This window comes from Pomacea canaliculata, linkage group LG6 (assembly GCF_003073045.1).
Source record: "Pomacea canaliculata isolate SZHN2017 linkage group LG6, ASM307304v1, whole genome shotgun sequence".
In the NCBI taxonomy this organism is placed as follows: Eukaryota; Metazoa; Mollusca; class Gastropoda; order Architaenioglossa; family Ampullariidae; genus Pomacea; species Pomacea canaliculata.
In genome coordinates, this window is record NC_037595.1 from 25,832,401 (window position 1) to 25,850,052 (window position 17,652).

At 38.1% G+C, this 17,652-nt stretch overlaps 1 protein-coding gene across 1 annotated transcript; it reads left to right on the top strand.

Annotated features, from left to right (window-relative positions):
* Positions 1-60: 60 nt before the first annotated feature.
* Positions 61-17,334, top strand: LOC112566820 (splicing factor, arginine/serine-rich 15-like). Its single transcript, XM_025243197.1, has 17 exons — positions 61-206; positions 1,397-1,525; positions 1,617-1,778; positions 2,038-2,155; positions 3,024-3,175; positions 3,296-3,649; positions 4,378-4,463; positions 5,152-5,317; positions 5,831-5,967; positions 7,506-7,583; positions 7,981-8,072; positions 9,428-9,528; positions 9,864-9,971; positions 10,335-10,500; positions 10,876-10,992; positions 11,370-11,635; positions 11,744-17,334. The coding sequence occupies exons 1-17, from the start codon at positions 177-179 to the stop codon at positions 13,490-13,492; spliced, it is 4,011 nt and encodes a 1,336-aa protein (XP_025098982.1). The 5' UTR covers positions 61-176; the 3' UTR covers positions 13,493-17,334.
* The last annotated feature ends 318 nt before the right edge of the window (positions 17,335-17,652 follow it).

Consider the following 17,652-nt stretch of genomic DNA (forward strand, 5'->3'; position numbering starts at 1 on the left):
TGATTGGTTCCTGTGGAAAATTGCAACCAATGAAATCTTACTTTAGTTAGAATCTTATGGCATTATGGGACAAATTCCTACCGCCATTTTGATCACCACGCTATGCTTGTGTGAGAAAACCAGTGATTTTATGAAATTGTAGGCGTTTCCTGTGAACGCTTGCGTTGCCTGCAAGTATGGAAGCTGTCAGGGCTTTTAACAATGAGGTATGACACCAACCGAACTTTGCCCTGATGCCAAACTCAACATGCATCCGTTAGACTTGCTAGGCTGTTTCGACAGTTTTATCGCGGTTTTCTGAGAACCTAGGTTCTAATGTTGCTAGATACGCGACTCATGAGCTAGAAGGATTCTGCTGATGCTAATTAGAGCTGATAATCATTTGCTTATTTTGGCTAGTTTATTGTTTCCTTTCAGATTATGGGAAATTGAGTATGCTGTGTTTCTTATTAAAATCAGCCACAAGTCATCTTAGGGACTTTGATATTAAATAGATTACCTTTTACTAGTGGATGTATATTGTTTTCATTTGCCCCTTCCATACTATTGTGTAATCACAGATAGGATTAGGAGCATTTTGAAAGATTCTGTAATGTGTGATGTAAAATTAATATCACTGGGAGGCACGTTCATAATTACATAAACACATTTTAATTTGATTAAGACTTAAGTGAGAACTGGAATTCAAAATGTCTAAACCAAGACTGTCCGTTGGCCGTAATGTAGTTTCAGCAGTTTCCTGGCTTTTCATAGAATATAAAAACTGATAATAGTATCATTCACTCAGTGTTTTTTCTTTTCACTCTTTTCTTCTTGAAGTGGATTTTTATGTTTGGCAATATGAACAACTACTCTTAAGTGCTAGTTATTATATAATGCACTTTTGTGGTCATTGCTGAGGCATTACAATAATTTACTTTTCAGTTTTATTATTTTACACAGCATAGTTGTACTATATGTGTTAAAACCATCCATCATCTAAAGTTCTTGCCTGTACACTTTAAGAACATTAATTTCAGTGTAACTTAATTTTTACAGTTCATTGAAATGTTTTAACTTGCTTTGAGCATGTTTTTCTAAGATGCAGCACATTTGTAGCTACTGAAGTGAGGTCAGCTGAAGCACATGTATATCAAGTCATTTTTTGAGTGAATTGGTATTATGTGTATGTTAGGGAAAAAAGCCCTGGATTTAAATCAATTTTTACAGTTCAGAAATAACTGGAGATTTCAGATCATAGTTATATGAATATTGAGAAAGAATGCTTTATATAGGAAAGATATGCTTGAATACAATGTCATGCACTATAAAGAAAAAGCTGAATATTATAGTAGCATTGTAAGTGGCACATCAAAAAAATTTGTTAACAGATTTCATATATCTTGTTTTCTTACAGTTGTCATCTCTGTATGAGACACGGCCACCCGTGTCAAGAGCCAAAATGGCCAGTGTAACAAAACATGCCATAAAAGCCATCAAATTCTACAAGCATGTGGTACAGAGTGTGGAAAAATTTGTACAGAAGGTATGTAAATAAAGTGGAAAATTTTGTTTAGTTTGTGCTATCATTATATTAACAGTAAAATAAAAGGCATTTTATTATTATTTTTTTCCAGTGCAAACCAGAGTACAAAGTACCAGGCCTTTATGTAATTGACTCTATTGTGAGACAATCAAGACACCAGTTTGGTCCAGAAAAGGATGTGTTTGCACCACGGTTTACCAAAAACATAGTATCTACTTTCCAGAACCTTTTTAAATGTCCACCGGAGGAGAAGGTAACTGATTCTCATCTTTCAGTAATGTGCAATTGTAAATTTGTCATGGAAAATTCTTCAGCTTTTTAAATTTAATTTTTCAGAAATATGCAAGAGCATTATAGCTACTTTGAACTGTTTTAAGATTTATGCCTTCATGTATCTTGTGTTTTCTTAATTACAGATGCATTTATAGATATACATGTTTTTGATAAGAGGTTGTGATATTCTTATTCAGATACAAGTTAAAAGAATATTTATATTGTATTTTCTTGAACAGTGTCGGGTGGTACGTGTCCTTAACTTGTGGCAGAAAAATGCAGTGTTTCCTGTGGAAGTTATACAGCCTTTGCTAGATTTAGCAGCTGAACCAAACAATGTGGATTTAGTTCTTGCAGGTTAGTATGTAAAGATCTTTTAGACCGACAGTTACAGAATCTTAACTATAGTTTTTTGACATGCTACAGTAGAAAGTACTTTGGGGGGAAATGCATAAAAAGGTTTTTAAATGTTTTCTTTTTTAGAATAAGAATTTGTTTAATGGCCAAGTAACATTGCATTCAGAATATGGTTTGATGATGAAAGAAGCAGAACAAAAGAAAGAATAATCAGGCCTATCAGAGAGATGTATACATACATACACACTACCTCTCTTTCTTCGTTGCTGTCTTCCACGCTTCCTTTCTGTCACAAACACAGACACTGCCTGCATTGAGCACACATTGCAGAGTCAACTAAAACACGTGAATCAGCACAAATGGATGCTTGGTCAAATATAGGCACTATGCTTCAAAATGAGTTTCATTGAGTATTGGTCCTGACATGAGCTATGGCAGAGTTCAGGAAGGCTATTTCAGCCAAGAAACTATATCTGAACTGGGAAGTTCTGTTCTTGATGAGTCTATAACTGAACCCAGAGGGCGTGAGAGAAAACAGGCCATTGGCCAGGTGGGAAGGATTCACCACAATCTTGCGCACCCTGCATAAAACTGCTAGGTGTAGATTGTACACACAGGGGGTAGGTCACAGGCAATGCATTGGCTAGCCGCACACACCACCCAGTTGAGCAGGACTTTCTGTTTTTGGATTGTACTGCCATGCCAGATGGTATATCAGAATATCAGAACACTTCGATTACCACTTGGTAAAACTGGACCACAATGTCCCGTCTTATGCCAGATTTTTTCAGCTGTAGCCGACGGCTAACATTAATCTTAATTTTTTATAATCATGGAAGTCTGAAAATGAGCACAATTATGTTGATAGCCCAACGTGCAGTAGAGAAGGTGGTGTCAGCACACCAGAGGAATTCTACAATGGCTGCAAGAACAAGCAATGGTGGAGGAGAAGCAAGTTTAATTGCTCAGCAAAGTGAAATAGTCAACACTGTCACAAAATTACTGGAACAGACAGGAGAGGTAAGCATTTGATTAGTATTTAGACAGCTAATGGTGATACAGACTTACTAAGCTTTTGGTATGCTTTTGTTATTTATTGTTCATAACCTTGAAATTTCTGTCAAAATATTTGTGTGCTAGGGTAATCTGCTGGCAACAGCTCAGGAAGGCCAACTGCAGCAACTACAGTTGCTCCAGCAGCAGTTGATGATGCACACTGAAATGATGTCAAGCAAACCTCAAACAACTCCCCCAGTCTTGGACAGCAACCTGTTAGCACAAATCAAACTGCTTACAGACCAGCTTCTTTCGAAAACATCAGACTCTCCTACACCTGTCTCACACAACAATCTCCCCACTTCTGGTCCTGCTATGGAAAGTGGAAGTGGAGGCAACTATGGGGGATATGGGGACAGTGGTGGCAGCCATGGTAGTGGCATCAGTGGGGCAAACAGTGGAGTTTTGAAACAGATGGCTGAACCAGGTTTTAACAGAGTAAGTTTTGTGCAAAAATTATATTTTCATAATGCATAATATAGACTTATTTAGAAGAGAATGTTGGAACTGGTGCCTTGAACCAGTCTTAAGAAGATAATATTTAAAGGAGAGTGTATTAATACTTAAAATAGATTTGGTAGATGAATGTGATCAATTAATGAAATTGATGCATTTTTCACTTTGTGATAAGAGGGATCAAATTTTTTTTTGCATATGATACAAATGCTTTTATAATGAAATATGGATAAAAGTCAACATGGATTCTTCAGCAATTTTGTCTGCTGTAGATAAAATAATTTGTAGAAATTTGTTTTGTAGCTAACATGTTACAGCACTGTTATTTAGAACTAAATCTGCTTTTCATGTTCACTTTGATTCTTATGTCAAATGTGAAACATGCTTAAATGACATTGTTGAAATGATAACAAAAAAAAATAGGTGCTCATGAAAGTTAAAGAAACATGAGCAGACAGCAGCGCTGTCATTTGTTTACCTGTGTAGAATAAAAGGAAGTGTGAACTTGTGTACTACCCTTATTTGCATGTTTTGACAAAACAGATTCATGTCTATCAAACAAAAATTCTGCATATCACAATTTCTATCGTTTGGATGGCATTACTTAGTGAAGGTGAATGCATATACAGTTCTGTAAGGACTGTTGTGTTGGTAGGGTGGTTTAGTTATAAAAACTTGTTGATTTTCTAAGCAATCTGTTATCGTTCCAGAAACTGTTGGACTTTGACTATGGTGACAGTGATGATGAGGAGGAAAGGAAAGAAGAGGGAGCAAATGTACCACAGTCATTACCAGGGTAGGTTGGTACCATGAAACAGCAGTCATCACAAAAACATCTATTCAGAGTACACACAATAATCGTATTTCTATAACCGTTTCCCTGCAAGCTGAAGCTGCTGTGAAGATGAAAATAAAACCAATGTAATTTGTGATTCTATTTATGTGTTCAGATTTAATTTTGTAACTTAATTAGTGGTCTTTTTTGAAGGCTATAATGTACTTTCTGTGGAACTTTTCGCCCCTACCGCATTATGCTTTTTATTGATTTATGCTGTTTGATTGGGCCTTTTAATTTTTTTACTTGTATTTGTTCGTCACTGCTGACAGCTAATCATCTCCTCTGTTAATTGTGTTCATTTTAATTGTCTAAAGGACTTCTGTGCTTTTTTTTAAATACTTTAATGAAGTAGTATTCAGTTAATAATTTTCTTACTTTGTAACAAATGAGATGACATCACTATAATGATGGTATCTACATTTTACAGTTTAATTAATGAATATCTAGGAATAATAGAAAATGGTAATCATAGAGTGTACCGAATTGAAAAAAAGTAAAGGCTGCTGGAGATATTTTTCAAAGTGCTTTTTACAGTGCTTGTTTGTTCCTACTGCATTTCCACAAATCTTACTAAAACAACTTTTTCTTTTATTTTTGTAGTAAATTCTAGGCTACAGATAGCTTTGCTTTATTTTTCTTGTGCTAGAGAGGTGCAGAATATCCTAAATGACCCTAGCATCATGCAGAGAATCCAGCAGATGTCTGCAAGTCTACAGAACCCAGAACAGCATCACCTTGGAGTTTCTCAGGATATGTTGCGTAAACAGCATCTTGAACAACAGCAACAACAGTTTGACAAGGAGATAAGTCAGGTAAGCATCTTCTTTTTAATGGTTCCCAGTCACTTAATCCCCAGACACTTCATCCCCTAGACTTTTAATCCCCAGACACTTCATCCCCAGACACTTAATCCCTAAACTAAATCCTTAACTATAAAATTATGAAGTCAGCGAAAAATTTAATTGAAATTCAAATTCAAATCATGCTATTAACTTCAACGTCATTTGAACATCTACAACATTAGTTAAAGTTCATATAAGCTAGTAAATTTTATGTTCTTCAACAATATGATATGAAAATTGTTCTTGAGTGTCGGGGATGAAGTGTCTGGGGATTAAAAGTCTAGGGGATGAAGTGTCGGGGATGAAGTGTCTGGGGATTAAGTGACTGGACACCCTTTTTAATGAACCCTAAGAAACTTGGTCTTTTTATACTTATTTCTTACTAGTATTTATGTATTTATTACAGTTATATGTATTCTTACACTAATTTACTTTTGTTACCTGTTGTGTGCTTAATAACTGTGTTTATTTTCTTCGGATCAGAACCCTTATCACAACTACGATCAGCATGGGGAGCAGTCAGATGTAATTGTTGTTGAGGATGATGGTGATGAACGTGACCAAGAAAGAGATTATGACCGAGACCATCGTAGGTCACGGCGGTCTCGTGACAGATCCAGGTTTGTTTTTTTATTCATTTTGAAATCTGCTCTCTTCCTCAGGCACTTTGAGCATTTGGAAAGACCAAAGCAATATTAGATTTTTTTTTTGGTTACCAAAAATAAGGAAAGTAAATGTCCCCCCCCCCCCCCCGCAAAGTTTTGTTGCACATAAACATTCATAGACTGTGCGATGGGCTGAAAAATGTGCAAGTGCTGGGTTCAAAGGGTTAAAATAAATACAAAAACTTCCTTGTTAAGGTGCAATAAAATCCATCAAAATCAGATTGTAACACCTATCTATTTAAATTTTGAAAATAAAGCTCACAAAAATCTCATTTGCAGTACTTTTCCTTGTTTTCGTTTTCACTTGGTCATGCTTTTTTACACCATTGTTAAGCTTGAAGATTTATAGGGTAACCAACTCTCTAACTACGAGCAATCAAAATACATGAACCATGGTTGACAAAGGTGCTCTTTTAAAATGCACTGTTTAAAAGTGATTTCTGCAAAAAAAATTACAATAGAGCACAAACTGTTTCGAGGTTGTTTTTTTAATGGGGGACTTTTGCGAAAAGTTGTTTATAAATCACAATTGACCAGTGTTATCTAGTAAACAAAAAGATGGCAGTGAACAGGCTGACATTTCAAGCTAAAACCAAAACCAAATGTCTGTATATAAATTTAATTTCTCTTTTTAAAAAAAAAAAGATTTTAAAGAAAAATTACGTTTATACGCCATTGTGGGATTTGTTCTGTGAATGTGTATTGCTAAGCAGCTAATTTTGATTTGCAAGGTGATGTTTAAACATCACATGGCTCTGTTGGTAATCTATAATTTTTCTTTTGGGCCTAGGTCAATTTGCTTTTGTTGGGACAATAAGTTGGGGTTTATTTGATTGAGGTAGCTAGTAGATATAGCTAACGCAATACTGTGAGAGCGGGTCATAGGTTTCTTCTGTTAATCTCATTTCTGTTTCTCACAGAATTCCTCCTTTCCCACATTTTTTTTTAAATACAGCTGAGCAGCAATAATAAAAGCAACAACCATTGTTTTCTTAAGCTTGCCTTTTGCTAAAGGCCTTTTTTTCATCAAATATGCGAAATACTTGATCCAAGCTTGGCAAAATACTTTTGCTTAAGTGATTTCTGCAAAAAACAGTCCTAAAAGAACACAAACTGCTGTTCGCCAGTCATGATAGGGAGATAACTGTAGTAGAGATGTTATATAGTGAAATACATCCATGAAAATGTTTTGGGTCTTATCAAAGAGAGAGGGTTGCAATACAATATGTCTTAATGAGAAAATTTTACTGTATTGAATTATAAGAAGCTGCAGAGAGTGGTAGGAACTATGTTTTTTGGCATGGACTGTATGTAAAAAAATATTACCATGAAATAGCTGGTACTCTGTGTATGTTTTTGTGTGCATGTGTGAGATATGTTTAGCATGCTACATTATAATCATACAAGTTAAAGTTATTTTTGTTTGTGTGTCCTTAATGTTTTATATGCTTGCACTCAGTAACAGTTCACATCTAGTGTGTTGCATCCTTTAGATCACCAAGACGAAGAAAGCATTCAAGATCGCGCTCTAGAGAGAGGCGTCGATCTCGAGACAGGCACAGGAGGTCAAGGTGATTACATTTAAACTTTTGTTGCTGCTTTCTCATGGCTGATGTATGTTAATTACCATTCATCCTGCTGAAATGAAGAAAAGGTATAACTGTACCTAGGAAAAGGTTTTCATTACCAATTTCACTATGACATTAGTTTTTAGTTTAGTCCTTGTTACTCCTCGAGGAGCATGGGGCCGCAACAACACCTCACCAGTGGACCCGATTTTGGACAGCCCCCTTTCACTTTGACATTAGGTTAATAAAATTCCAGAAAGTTTGTTTTTTTTTTTCATTTAGTCCACTAATTAGCATGCTCTACAAATCTTCAGTGTTGGAAAATGTGTAAGCTGTAATTTACCTGATAGATTTTTTTCAGATTTTAACTTTGATCTAATAACAACACTACTGTCTTCAGGTCAAGAGATCATGACCGAGAGCAGCAAAGAGAAAGAGAACGGGAAAGGAAGAAGAGAGGGCTTCCCCCTCTGAAAGACAAGCATGTTGGAGGTAAGAGGCAGATTTTTTTAAGAAAGAAACATCTTGTTAATGTAGATTTGTTTTGTGTAAACTTTTATTTTCTTAGTTCCAAACATTTTTTGATGGGTTCTTCTGGCTGTTACAGAGTAGTGATTAATGCTGTCTTTATAATACATTTATGAAATTATCAAATAATACATATATAATACATATAGATAACAAAAATTATAATTTATAAAATCATTATGATTTTAACTTTTATATCCTTTTGGGACTTTTATCATGCATCGGTTGTTGAAGGGAGTAAAAAGTTCCTTTAGACTGTTAAACACAGGCGAATAATTTTGTTGTTGTTGTTGAAAGGACTGCAGTTTCATACTTGAATTCCTTGGGGAATAGCTTGGAGCTTTGTTTAACTGGCGGCCCATTTAGAAGTTATTCTGAAAGTACAATCTTGCACTAAAAGCATTACTTACCTCAAAGCAAAGCATCTTCTGAGCTTTAATTCATCCTGGGCAGCTGGCTACTATTCACTATAGACTTTTCATTTGACCATGATTGACCATTTGACCAGGAGTGTTTAAATATTTATAATAACTATTACAGTAAAGACAACCGTTAGTGACACATTGTTTTAAAGAGCATTTTTTAAACATTTACATGGTGTGATTTTTAAGAAATATAGTTTTGTTTTCTTGTGCTAAATTCAAATGAAAGATGATGACTGTTTGATGGTCAAATAGATGCTACTGTGTGTGTGCGTGCGCATGTGTGAGATATGTTTAGCATGCCACATTATAATCAAACAAGTTAAAGTTATTCTTGCTTGTGTGTCCTGTAAATTTTATATGCTTGCATTCAGCAACAGTTCATATTTAGTGTGAATAGGATAGCTCGGGTTTGGGAAGTAGGTCACAGTAGTAGAAATTCACGGAAATATATATACAAATATAAAGTGCTGATCAAACATATTTTATTAGAGTAAACATTAGAATTGGAATATTACTTACTATTTTCTTGCCATTTTTGGTTGTTGGAGTAGAAATCTGCAGCCAACTGAAACATGGCACTTGATCAACTGTCTTTCCTTACTTTCAAACATACCTGATTGGCTACTTTTTCAGCTTTCTAGGGGAACTAATTCATAGTAAAACAATTCCTAAATGTACCACAGTTTCTTTCTTTACATAGTCATTTACTTACGCTTAGTGTGACATTTTTTTTAATGCTACTCTTCTGGCAAAAAATGCTCTACGAGGTTGGGCATCACACTGAGTTAAATAGAGTTGGCTTTGTGTGATTACAAGCGTTTTAACTTACGGTTAGCAAGAAGTGTAAAAGGCAAGAGGCATTAGTAGCTGCTTACAGAATGGTGTTTCTTTCAGTTTGCACGAGAACTTTATGGTTTGGACATCTTGCTAAACATACTACTGAAGACGAACTAAGAGCAGCAATTGAACAGTATGGAAGTATCGATGCCATCAATGTGAGTAGCATATTTTGTAATGACTTGCCCTCCTTCCTGGCCCCTCCCTCTACCTGTGGTCTGGTGGCACAGTGGTTTTTGTCTGTTACAAATACAGTAAAGGTTGGCTGGTCTCAGCTCTCATCACAGGCACTCTGTTCTTTCTCGGCATCTGGCATCTGTTTACAAGGCTGGCTGTCTTGCTGTGATATAGTCTTAGTTTGCTGGCTCAAGGTAAAACATCACCCACCCTTCTCCAACTCTAGGAATATATTTTATGCTGTTGAAGTTTTGCAATATCCAGATAAAGTGGTAAGCTGACTTGAAACTTCTGATGTTCTTTGTGTTTTTCTCAGATGATCCCACCAAGGGGATGTGCTTTTGTCTGCATGACTCGGAGAAAAGAGGCTGCGAAGGCTTTAGATAGGTTGAAAGGTTATAAACTGAACTCAAGTTCTCTCCGGGTAAGTTCTTGTGGAGGTGATAGATAGTCTAGCTGCACAAGAAGTTTCTGAGGTCATTAGATAGTGGAAAGCACATCATAATGTCTAATTTGAGTTAAGCTGAGGATGTTGCACACTTGACTTGAAACTCTTTGTAAAGTTTGTCTTTGCAGAAGAATGAATAGTTCTTACATTATGAATTTTTGGGGGTGGTAGTAGGAAAAGTGAAATTTTCTGTTCAGCCAGTAAAGTCACCCATCCGAACACCAGCTTTCAATGAGTTATGTAGGTATGTAGTGAATCAGTGGCTTTGCCTAAAGTCATGTGCTAACTTAAAATGGTGGCACTGTTGTCTTGAATGTATGACCATCTTTGCTTGTGCAGGTGGCCTGGGCACCTGGCATAGGAGTAAAAGAATCTTCATTCAAAGACTTTTGGGATGTAGAACTAGGTGTTGCATACATCCCATGGAGTAAATTGCCATCAGACTTAAGTCTCCTTGTTGAAGGTGCCACTGTTGATGAGGAGTCTCTTCCAGAGCATCTCAAAGGTGACCAAGAAAAAAAGATACGCTTTTCCAAGCATTGCAGTCAAAGAAAATCTTTTGGTTACATTTTTGCTGCTGCTATTATTTGCTTGTATAGAAAATTAAGAATGTTCATTCATTTGCTTTTAGAGTGTAAGAAATTTTATTTTGACTATTCTTTCGCCCCTCTTCCCCAAAAAACACTTGCATAAATAGTAGAAAACCTGTCAACAGTTTTCTCTTTTAAAGTCTTTACTGACACATTGCCAAATAGAATATTTGTATTTTAAACAGTATGTCTTCAAAAAGTAGTGGTTGATGATTGGAATTAAATCAGATATGTCAGGCTGATCTGGTTTGTGATGAGCTAGACATTCCACTTCCTGTTAAAAATTGTAGGCATTCACATTGGACGAGACATAGATGAAGATGGAGATAGTCGCTCAGCACCTCATTCAGAGAGCCAGACTCCTCAGATGGCAACACCGTTAGCTAATTTCCCTGCATCAATGCCAGGTTTGAGTTGTTAACACTGCATGTTTTGGGGGCAGTTAATGGTGCATTGGCTAAAGTGCTGGTCACCGTGGCAGTAAAAATTGGGTGTCATGTTGTCATTTCTTGGCTCCAACATAACTTTCTCTGGATGTAACATAACTCCTGTTTACAGGGCTGATTGTTGGTGATTGATAAGTATTCAAAAAAATAATGTGGCAGAAATAATGAAGGCTTCAACAAATTTTAGTTAGAAACAGATTGTATTATTCTGTCCTTTTCTCTAAAAGATTATTAAGTTTATCATTTTGATGTATGATGTTTGAAAAGCAAATGGCACTTGTCCGTATTTGAGAGTTTCATAATTAAAATTGATGGGGTTAACTGTATTTTGCCTGCAGGCATTCCAACATCCCAGCAGATGCACATGCTGGCACCGCACATGATGGTGCCTTTGCCAAGCCAGCCTCCTCCAAGAACCATCCCTCCCTCCAGTCAGATCCCACCACATTCCATTGGGCAGATGTCTCTTCTAGGGCAAAATCATCCTGGCCAGGGTACAGGACCTCCCCAGGGATTGACTGCAAATCTTCAGACAGCAGCAGGAACTCCTGTTCTTTCTGCTACAGTGCCCATATCATTAGCTAGTGGTGTTTCACATGCACAGGTAACTATAACTTCCTTTATGGTTACAACTAACAGCACCTTTTCTCTCATTACAATCTTCTGCCTTGACCTATATTATGTAAAGAGCTTATAATCTTTGCTTTTTCAGGCGGTCTCCGTTGCAGCATCTCTTCTTGGAGCAGCTCAGAATCTTCCCCTGAACATTGGAGCAATGGATCGGGCTGGTGGACAGCTTGTGGGCAATCCAGGGATGTCAGGCATCAACAGCACAAGTGCTCTTCTGGCTCAGAGTCAGCAGCAACCAGGCATTCTTGCTCGTCCCAGCTTTCCTCCTCCTGGACATCTTGGTGCAGCAGCTTTTGGCCTTCCACCACGTCAAGGATTTTCCTTGCCGGGTCAGGCTTTGCGCCCACCTTTCCCATCTGTTGTAGAGAATGAGATGGAAGAGCCAAAGGAATGGCCTGCAGATGACAGCATCCTAGAAGAAGAGGCTTTGGAAGAAATGGAGCAGGACACCGATCATCGAGTGGGCATCCCACCTGGGATGGGTGCGGCACCTCAGGGTGATGGCAGGGGACCTGCACCGTTGATGTCTTTGCCCATGCTGGGCATGCGCATGCGTTTGCCAGGACCAGGAGGACCTCGCATGGGGATGCCAATACCTGGATTAGGTGGCAGTGGTGCCCCCCAGGCTGGCATGATGGTGGAGGTCAGCCAGCCTGGTGCAGCTGCAGGTATGGCTGGACTCCCTGTGGGTGCTCTTGCAGCAGGACTGGCAGGACCAGGTGGCATGCTGGGTCCCAGGCTAATGCGGCCTGGAGGGCCCCAAGCCATGGTAGGACCAGAAGCAGCTGAAGGCATGATTCGAAGTCCAATGCCAGGTGGTTTGATGGGGCCACAGGGAGGGGCGGCAGCTATGGGCTTACGACTAGGAATGGGGAACCAAGGTCCACGTGGAATTGGCCCTGCCAATATGACACTGGGGCAAAGGATGCCTGGTCTTCCAGGCAGCCCAGGGCTTAGAGGAATGGGTCCAGGTGGTGGACCAATCAGAATTGTGCTAGGAAATCAGAATCCAAGAGGGCCAGGACCTGGAAGTTTAGGGGTTCGACCTGTGGGGATGGGAATGGATGGCTTGAGGCCTGGAGGCATGCAGGGTCCAAGGAATGCCCTGGAAGAGATGCAGGGGCCTGGTGCTGTTCGTAGTGGTGGTAGTCAAGGGCCCAGTGAAGGAAATGGTCTGTTGAATCAGGGACCTAGTGGGCTGTTACAGGGACTGATGATGGGAGCTGCTCTAAGGGGTGGTCGACCTGGACTTTTGGGTCTTCGTCCCAACATGCCCATGAATAGTGGCTTTCGTTTTGGCCCTCAGCAGCCAATGGGGATCGCTTTCCGCGGTGTGCGGCCAGACTTTCTGAGACCTCCTGGCATGGACAAACCATTGATGGATGGAATTCATGGTGCGGACAGATTGGGGCCATCATTCAGTGGTACTTTGGCAATCAGGTCTTTGGAAAATGAAGAAAAAAGTCCAGAATATGGGGAGGGGTTTGAAGATGACGATGATAACAGAGAAAATGTAGTCCCCAAAGACTCTGATTTTAGAGTTGCAGACAAAGATATTATGATAAACTCAGACTTACGAAACAGCAAGGCAGCAGCAGCAGCAGGAAGTATAGGTTCAGATCTGGCAGAAATAGCCAAGCCTAGAGACAGAGCAGGTAGACAGAGTCGATGGAGTGACATTGGTTCTAGTGACAGCAAGCTGTGTGAACCTCATGCAGAGACCAATGGGCCTGCCTTAGAGAGCGAGTGTCAAAGTGCCACTCAGGTTCAGTCTGGATCGGAGGTTATGACTGTAAATCCCACAGGGATGGAGGGCATGGCAGAGGGATGAATTGTGCTTATGATTTGTTATTTGTTACCAGCTTGTGTGGGTATGTTTGGCATCATGTGTGTGCTGTTCATTTTGAGCAGCTTGTTCAGACTGTATTAGGTGTGTGTGGGTGTGGGCGCAGTATAAAGTGGATTGAAAGACATGAATTGTTAGGTATTTATTGTGCAACTGACCATATTGTTTGGCTTATGGTCAGTTGGTTTCCACCAGTCCTTTCTTCCTGATATTTAAATGAAGGGAGAAAATCTAGAAAATTAAAAGGGGATGGACCAGAGCATTGTGGCTGCCCTTGTTTTTTTTTTTTTTTTTTTTTTTTTGTTTTTGTTTTTTTTGTGAATACACAGACTTGACTGCAGCTAGCTCTTATTACATGCATATTGTGCTGCAGCCGTACATTTTTTTCAGGGATGTTGCAGTCATTTTTGGGAAAGCTAATTCATATTCTCGTCAATTCCAAACCGGCAGCATAATTGTCATGCACATGGCTTCCAGCATAAACCAGTGGCTTTTCTGCACTGGTGGTCTCAGCAGTGTAGGTTACTAGTGCCGTGCACCCTGCAACACATCAACATGTGGAAGATGGGAGCTGCTTGTTAGTCTGGGTTTTTTAATTTATTTTAAGAGAAACTTCCAAGACATGACCTAATGTGCAAATCATATAAATGGGCCATTTAAAATTGGTGCCTGCTTTCCCAGAAATGTTTTATACCTAATATCTTTCTTGCGCGTGGTTAAATTTGAGGTAGGTTATGGGCGAGTTAAGAGGAGCAACAAAAACATTTTGGAGGGGCTTATATTTTTATTTTATTTTGAGTTTGTAGGTCAATTATCCTTCATGTCTGATTCATCAGCAATTAACTTAAAGTAATTTGCTAGAAAAATTCATGCAGTGTTCCTTTTTTCTCTTCCCAGGCTCAGGCTCAATTTTGCCCAGTGTTTTTGTTACCTTGTAAGATGCTTATAAAGGGGTTTTTCACTTGGTTATAGTGGCTTGCTTTTCCCAGCTGATAAGTTAGCCATGAGTTACCTGGCTGTACAAATATGTACTGAGTTAAATCGATCTGTAGCAATAGTTCCACTGACAAAATTTTAACATTTAGTGTACGTGGGTACATACAGAAAAAGATTGGAACATGAAAATGTTCATGTTCTGCAGCAAAAGCAGAAGCACTGTCATCTTGACAGAAAGAGGAACTTGTAATACTTTCACTTATATAACAACCTACATATTTCCTTTTTTTTTTTCCTTAGGAGAAAAGGGACCTGAGGGTGCAGTGTGATTGGAATGTTTACATATGCGTACATGTATGTAAGAGGCCTTACAGTTGTAAGAGAAAACTGTTGTAAGGGAGGTGATTTCAGGTATCCAGTGTGTGCACTTGACCCTCTTTCTTTGCACCCTTTTGGTTTCTGACCGTTGCGTTAATCAATCAAACATGCTAGCACTTGAACAAAACTTTAGTATGTGGCATAAATTTCTTAAAGGTAGGCTACTCTTTTGATGCAAAACATTCACATGATCCTCATCAAGTATCGATCGCTCATTTCTGCGAAACTAGTAGAAGTGCTTTTTCAAAACAGCATTAAATTCAAAGGAATCAATGCTGGGAAAGTACAGGTGAACAAGGTGTGCTGTAGTTATAATCAAGTAACACGGGTGCACATGGACTCTTTCAATATCCCAATTTGTATTATAAAGCACTGGAAGTGAAGGCTTCACATAGAAGTGTGGGAAAGCACAGATCTTTTAGCTATACATCAAATTTATCATGGCCCACAAGTTAGCCTACATTACAATTAACTGATGCAGCTAATGTATACTTGCAGCAAGAAAGGCTTGATGCATCAAAGATGCAGGGCATATTAATGATTTAACTACTTGCAGTTTTCACCCTAAAACTGCTGCACTAGTAGTGCTAGCAGACATCATACCAACCAACCAGCTTTAAACATTAACACTGAAGCATAATACAGAGGATATTTTGGAGCAGTATGCTATCAACATAGTGAAGGAATATTGAATCCAATATTGTGTATAAACTAGAAGACAGACAAGGTAGCACAAGAAAATCCTTGTTCAAAGATTTAATGAAGTTATTTAAATGCCTAGTTCTTATGTGTAGTTTTTGTTTTCCTTCTGATGATTATGGTACTGCACGATAATCTTCACCCTGAACAGAGAAGGATCTTGAAAATGGTCTTTGGTTGAATGTGCTGAAAACTAAGTAGCTGACCAGGCATTTTTAATCTGCTTGACTTAAATTCCTTGTCTTGCTGGTGCAGTTGTACAGTGCTTTAAAGAGCCATAATACAACTATAAGAATGTAGTCCCTATTTGAATAAAAATAACTGTGGCCAGCTGCTACACAAATTTTATGAGGAATTTAGATGTGTGATAGGCACTGCTGCTAATCAGCTCTTATTGCCAGAATATTTAGTATGAGATAAGTGATGCGTGACAGATAAATTATTAGACTGACAAGAGCTGTAAATAACTATATGAAAATCAAGGTCTAAATTGTAGACTGGAGGGATGTCAAATTAGAGAACATCTTTGAGTTCAGTCTGGTGGTAAAGAAATATTTTTTGAGTAATGTAAAATTCTGACCAGTAGGTTTAAGTCACTCAGCATTTCAAAGAAAAATGGTGGCATGAATTTAACAGAAAGAATTGAGGATATATTGTTTGCCAAGTAAGAGAAGGGTTGTTATTTTATAGAGTTTGAGCTGAAGCACTTTATAGAAACACTTCACCCACCATTTCACAGCTTGAGCAAACTTGGAAAACACTCCTACCCACAGCAGCGTGGAACTGGTACCTTTGTCAATTCTTCTGTCTCCTATTTAAAACGTGTAAGGCTCAGATCAGATGGAGACACGCAACTGGATCTGGATTGGTCTTGGGACTTGTAAGTATTCCATGCCATGAAATGCCAGGGTTCTTCAACACTACTTTTTTAGTCAGGGTCCCTAAACTACACTTGGTCAAAATTTTTGTCCTGTTACAGTTTACTTGGTTAGATTTTTCAAGTCATTTCAGCTTAGGGCTAAGTTATTTTATGTAAGGTGTCTGAAACATCTTCAGATACAAGTTTATGTGCTAAGACAACCAGAAAACTGGTAATTCTCAATTTGTAATGATTTCACAAGGGACTGGTCTTGAAAAGGGACAAGTTTTTTTTACACAAAAAGTTATAATCAACCCAAGAAAGGTAAATGTGCTATAGTGTTTGATGAATCCAAAGAACAAATTTGTTCAACTACTCTCTGGGCCAAGGATGTGGTTAAAACAGGATGGAAAGGTGCTTTACCTGAAAAAATTACGTATCACATCTTTGGTGTTAGAACTGTAAATTGACAAGTATTCAAATATTAGGATAGTTTCAGCATAAAATAACTTTAGTTTTGAAGGATTGTAATCTGGTGCTGCATATTTTGGGATGACCATTTCTATTGTATTCGATAACTAACGTGAGGATGGTACAAAGGGCGAAAAATATACGAGTAGACCAAACAGCCTGATACGACATAGACTTGCTATTAGTTCTCCACCCACCTCTACAAAGTCTTTTCCTGTCAACGAAGGAGCACTTTTGATACATGGCATGCATGTTGAGTGTGAACAGCTTCCCACCCCACCTCACCAAAAAAAATTTTTTTTATCTTTATTAAAATGTCTTTTGAATAATTAAAAATGCATGTTGTATATTGTTTTTCACGAATTTAAACTTCATTACCAAAACAAACGAAAAAAAGATTGGTTTGTGTTTCAAGAGATGAATGGTAAAATGTGTTCTGAATGGAAAAACATTGTATCTTGGAAATAAAAAAATTGGATTCTGGCTACTGTGTTCTATCATATATGGTTAATGTTGGTATCCAAGTAAACTGTGCAGTGCAAATCCTAATGTTGGAAATGCCACATTGTCTGGAGCCATTATGTCAAGCATCTGTTTTGAAAGATTCGCATAGCATTTGCCAAGGACATGAAATAACTTAAAATTTTCCAGTGGTGTTAGAAAAGGGAGGGATGATGGATTCAAGATTATAATGTTAATTCATGTTTGATCCTTAAAAGATGATTAGCTTCTACTGCCGTGTATATGTATTTCTTCCCCAGATTTTTATTTCCCCTTATCAATTATCCTTTAGTCTAGCAGA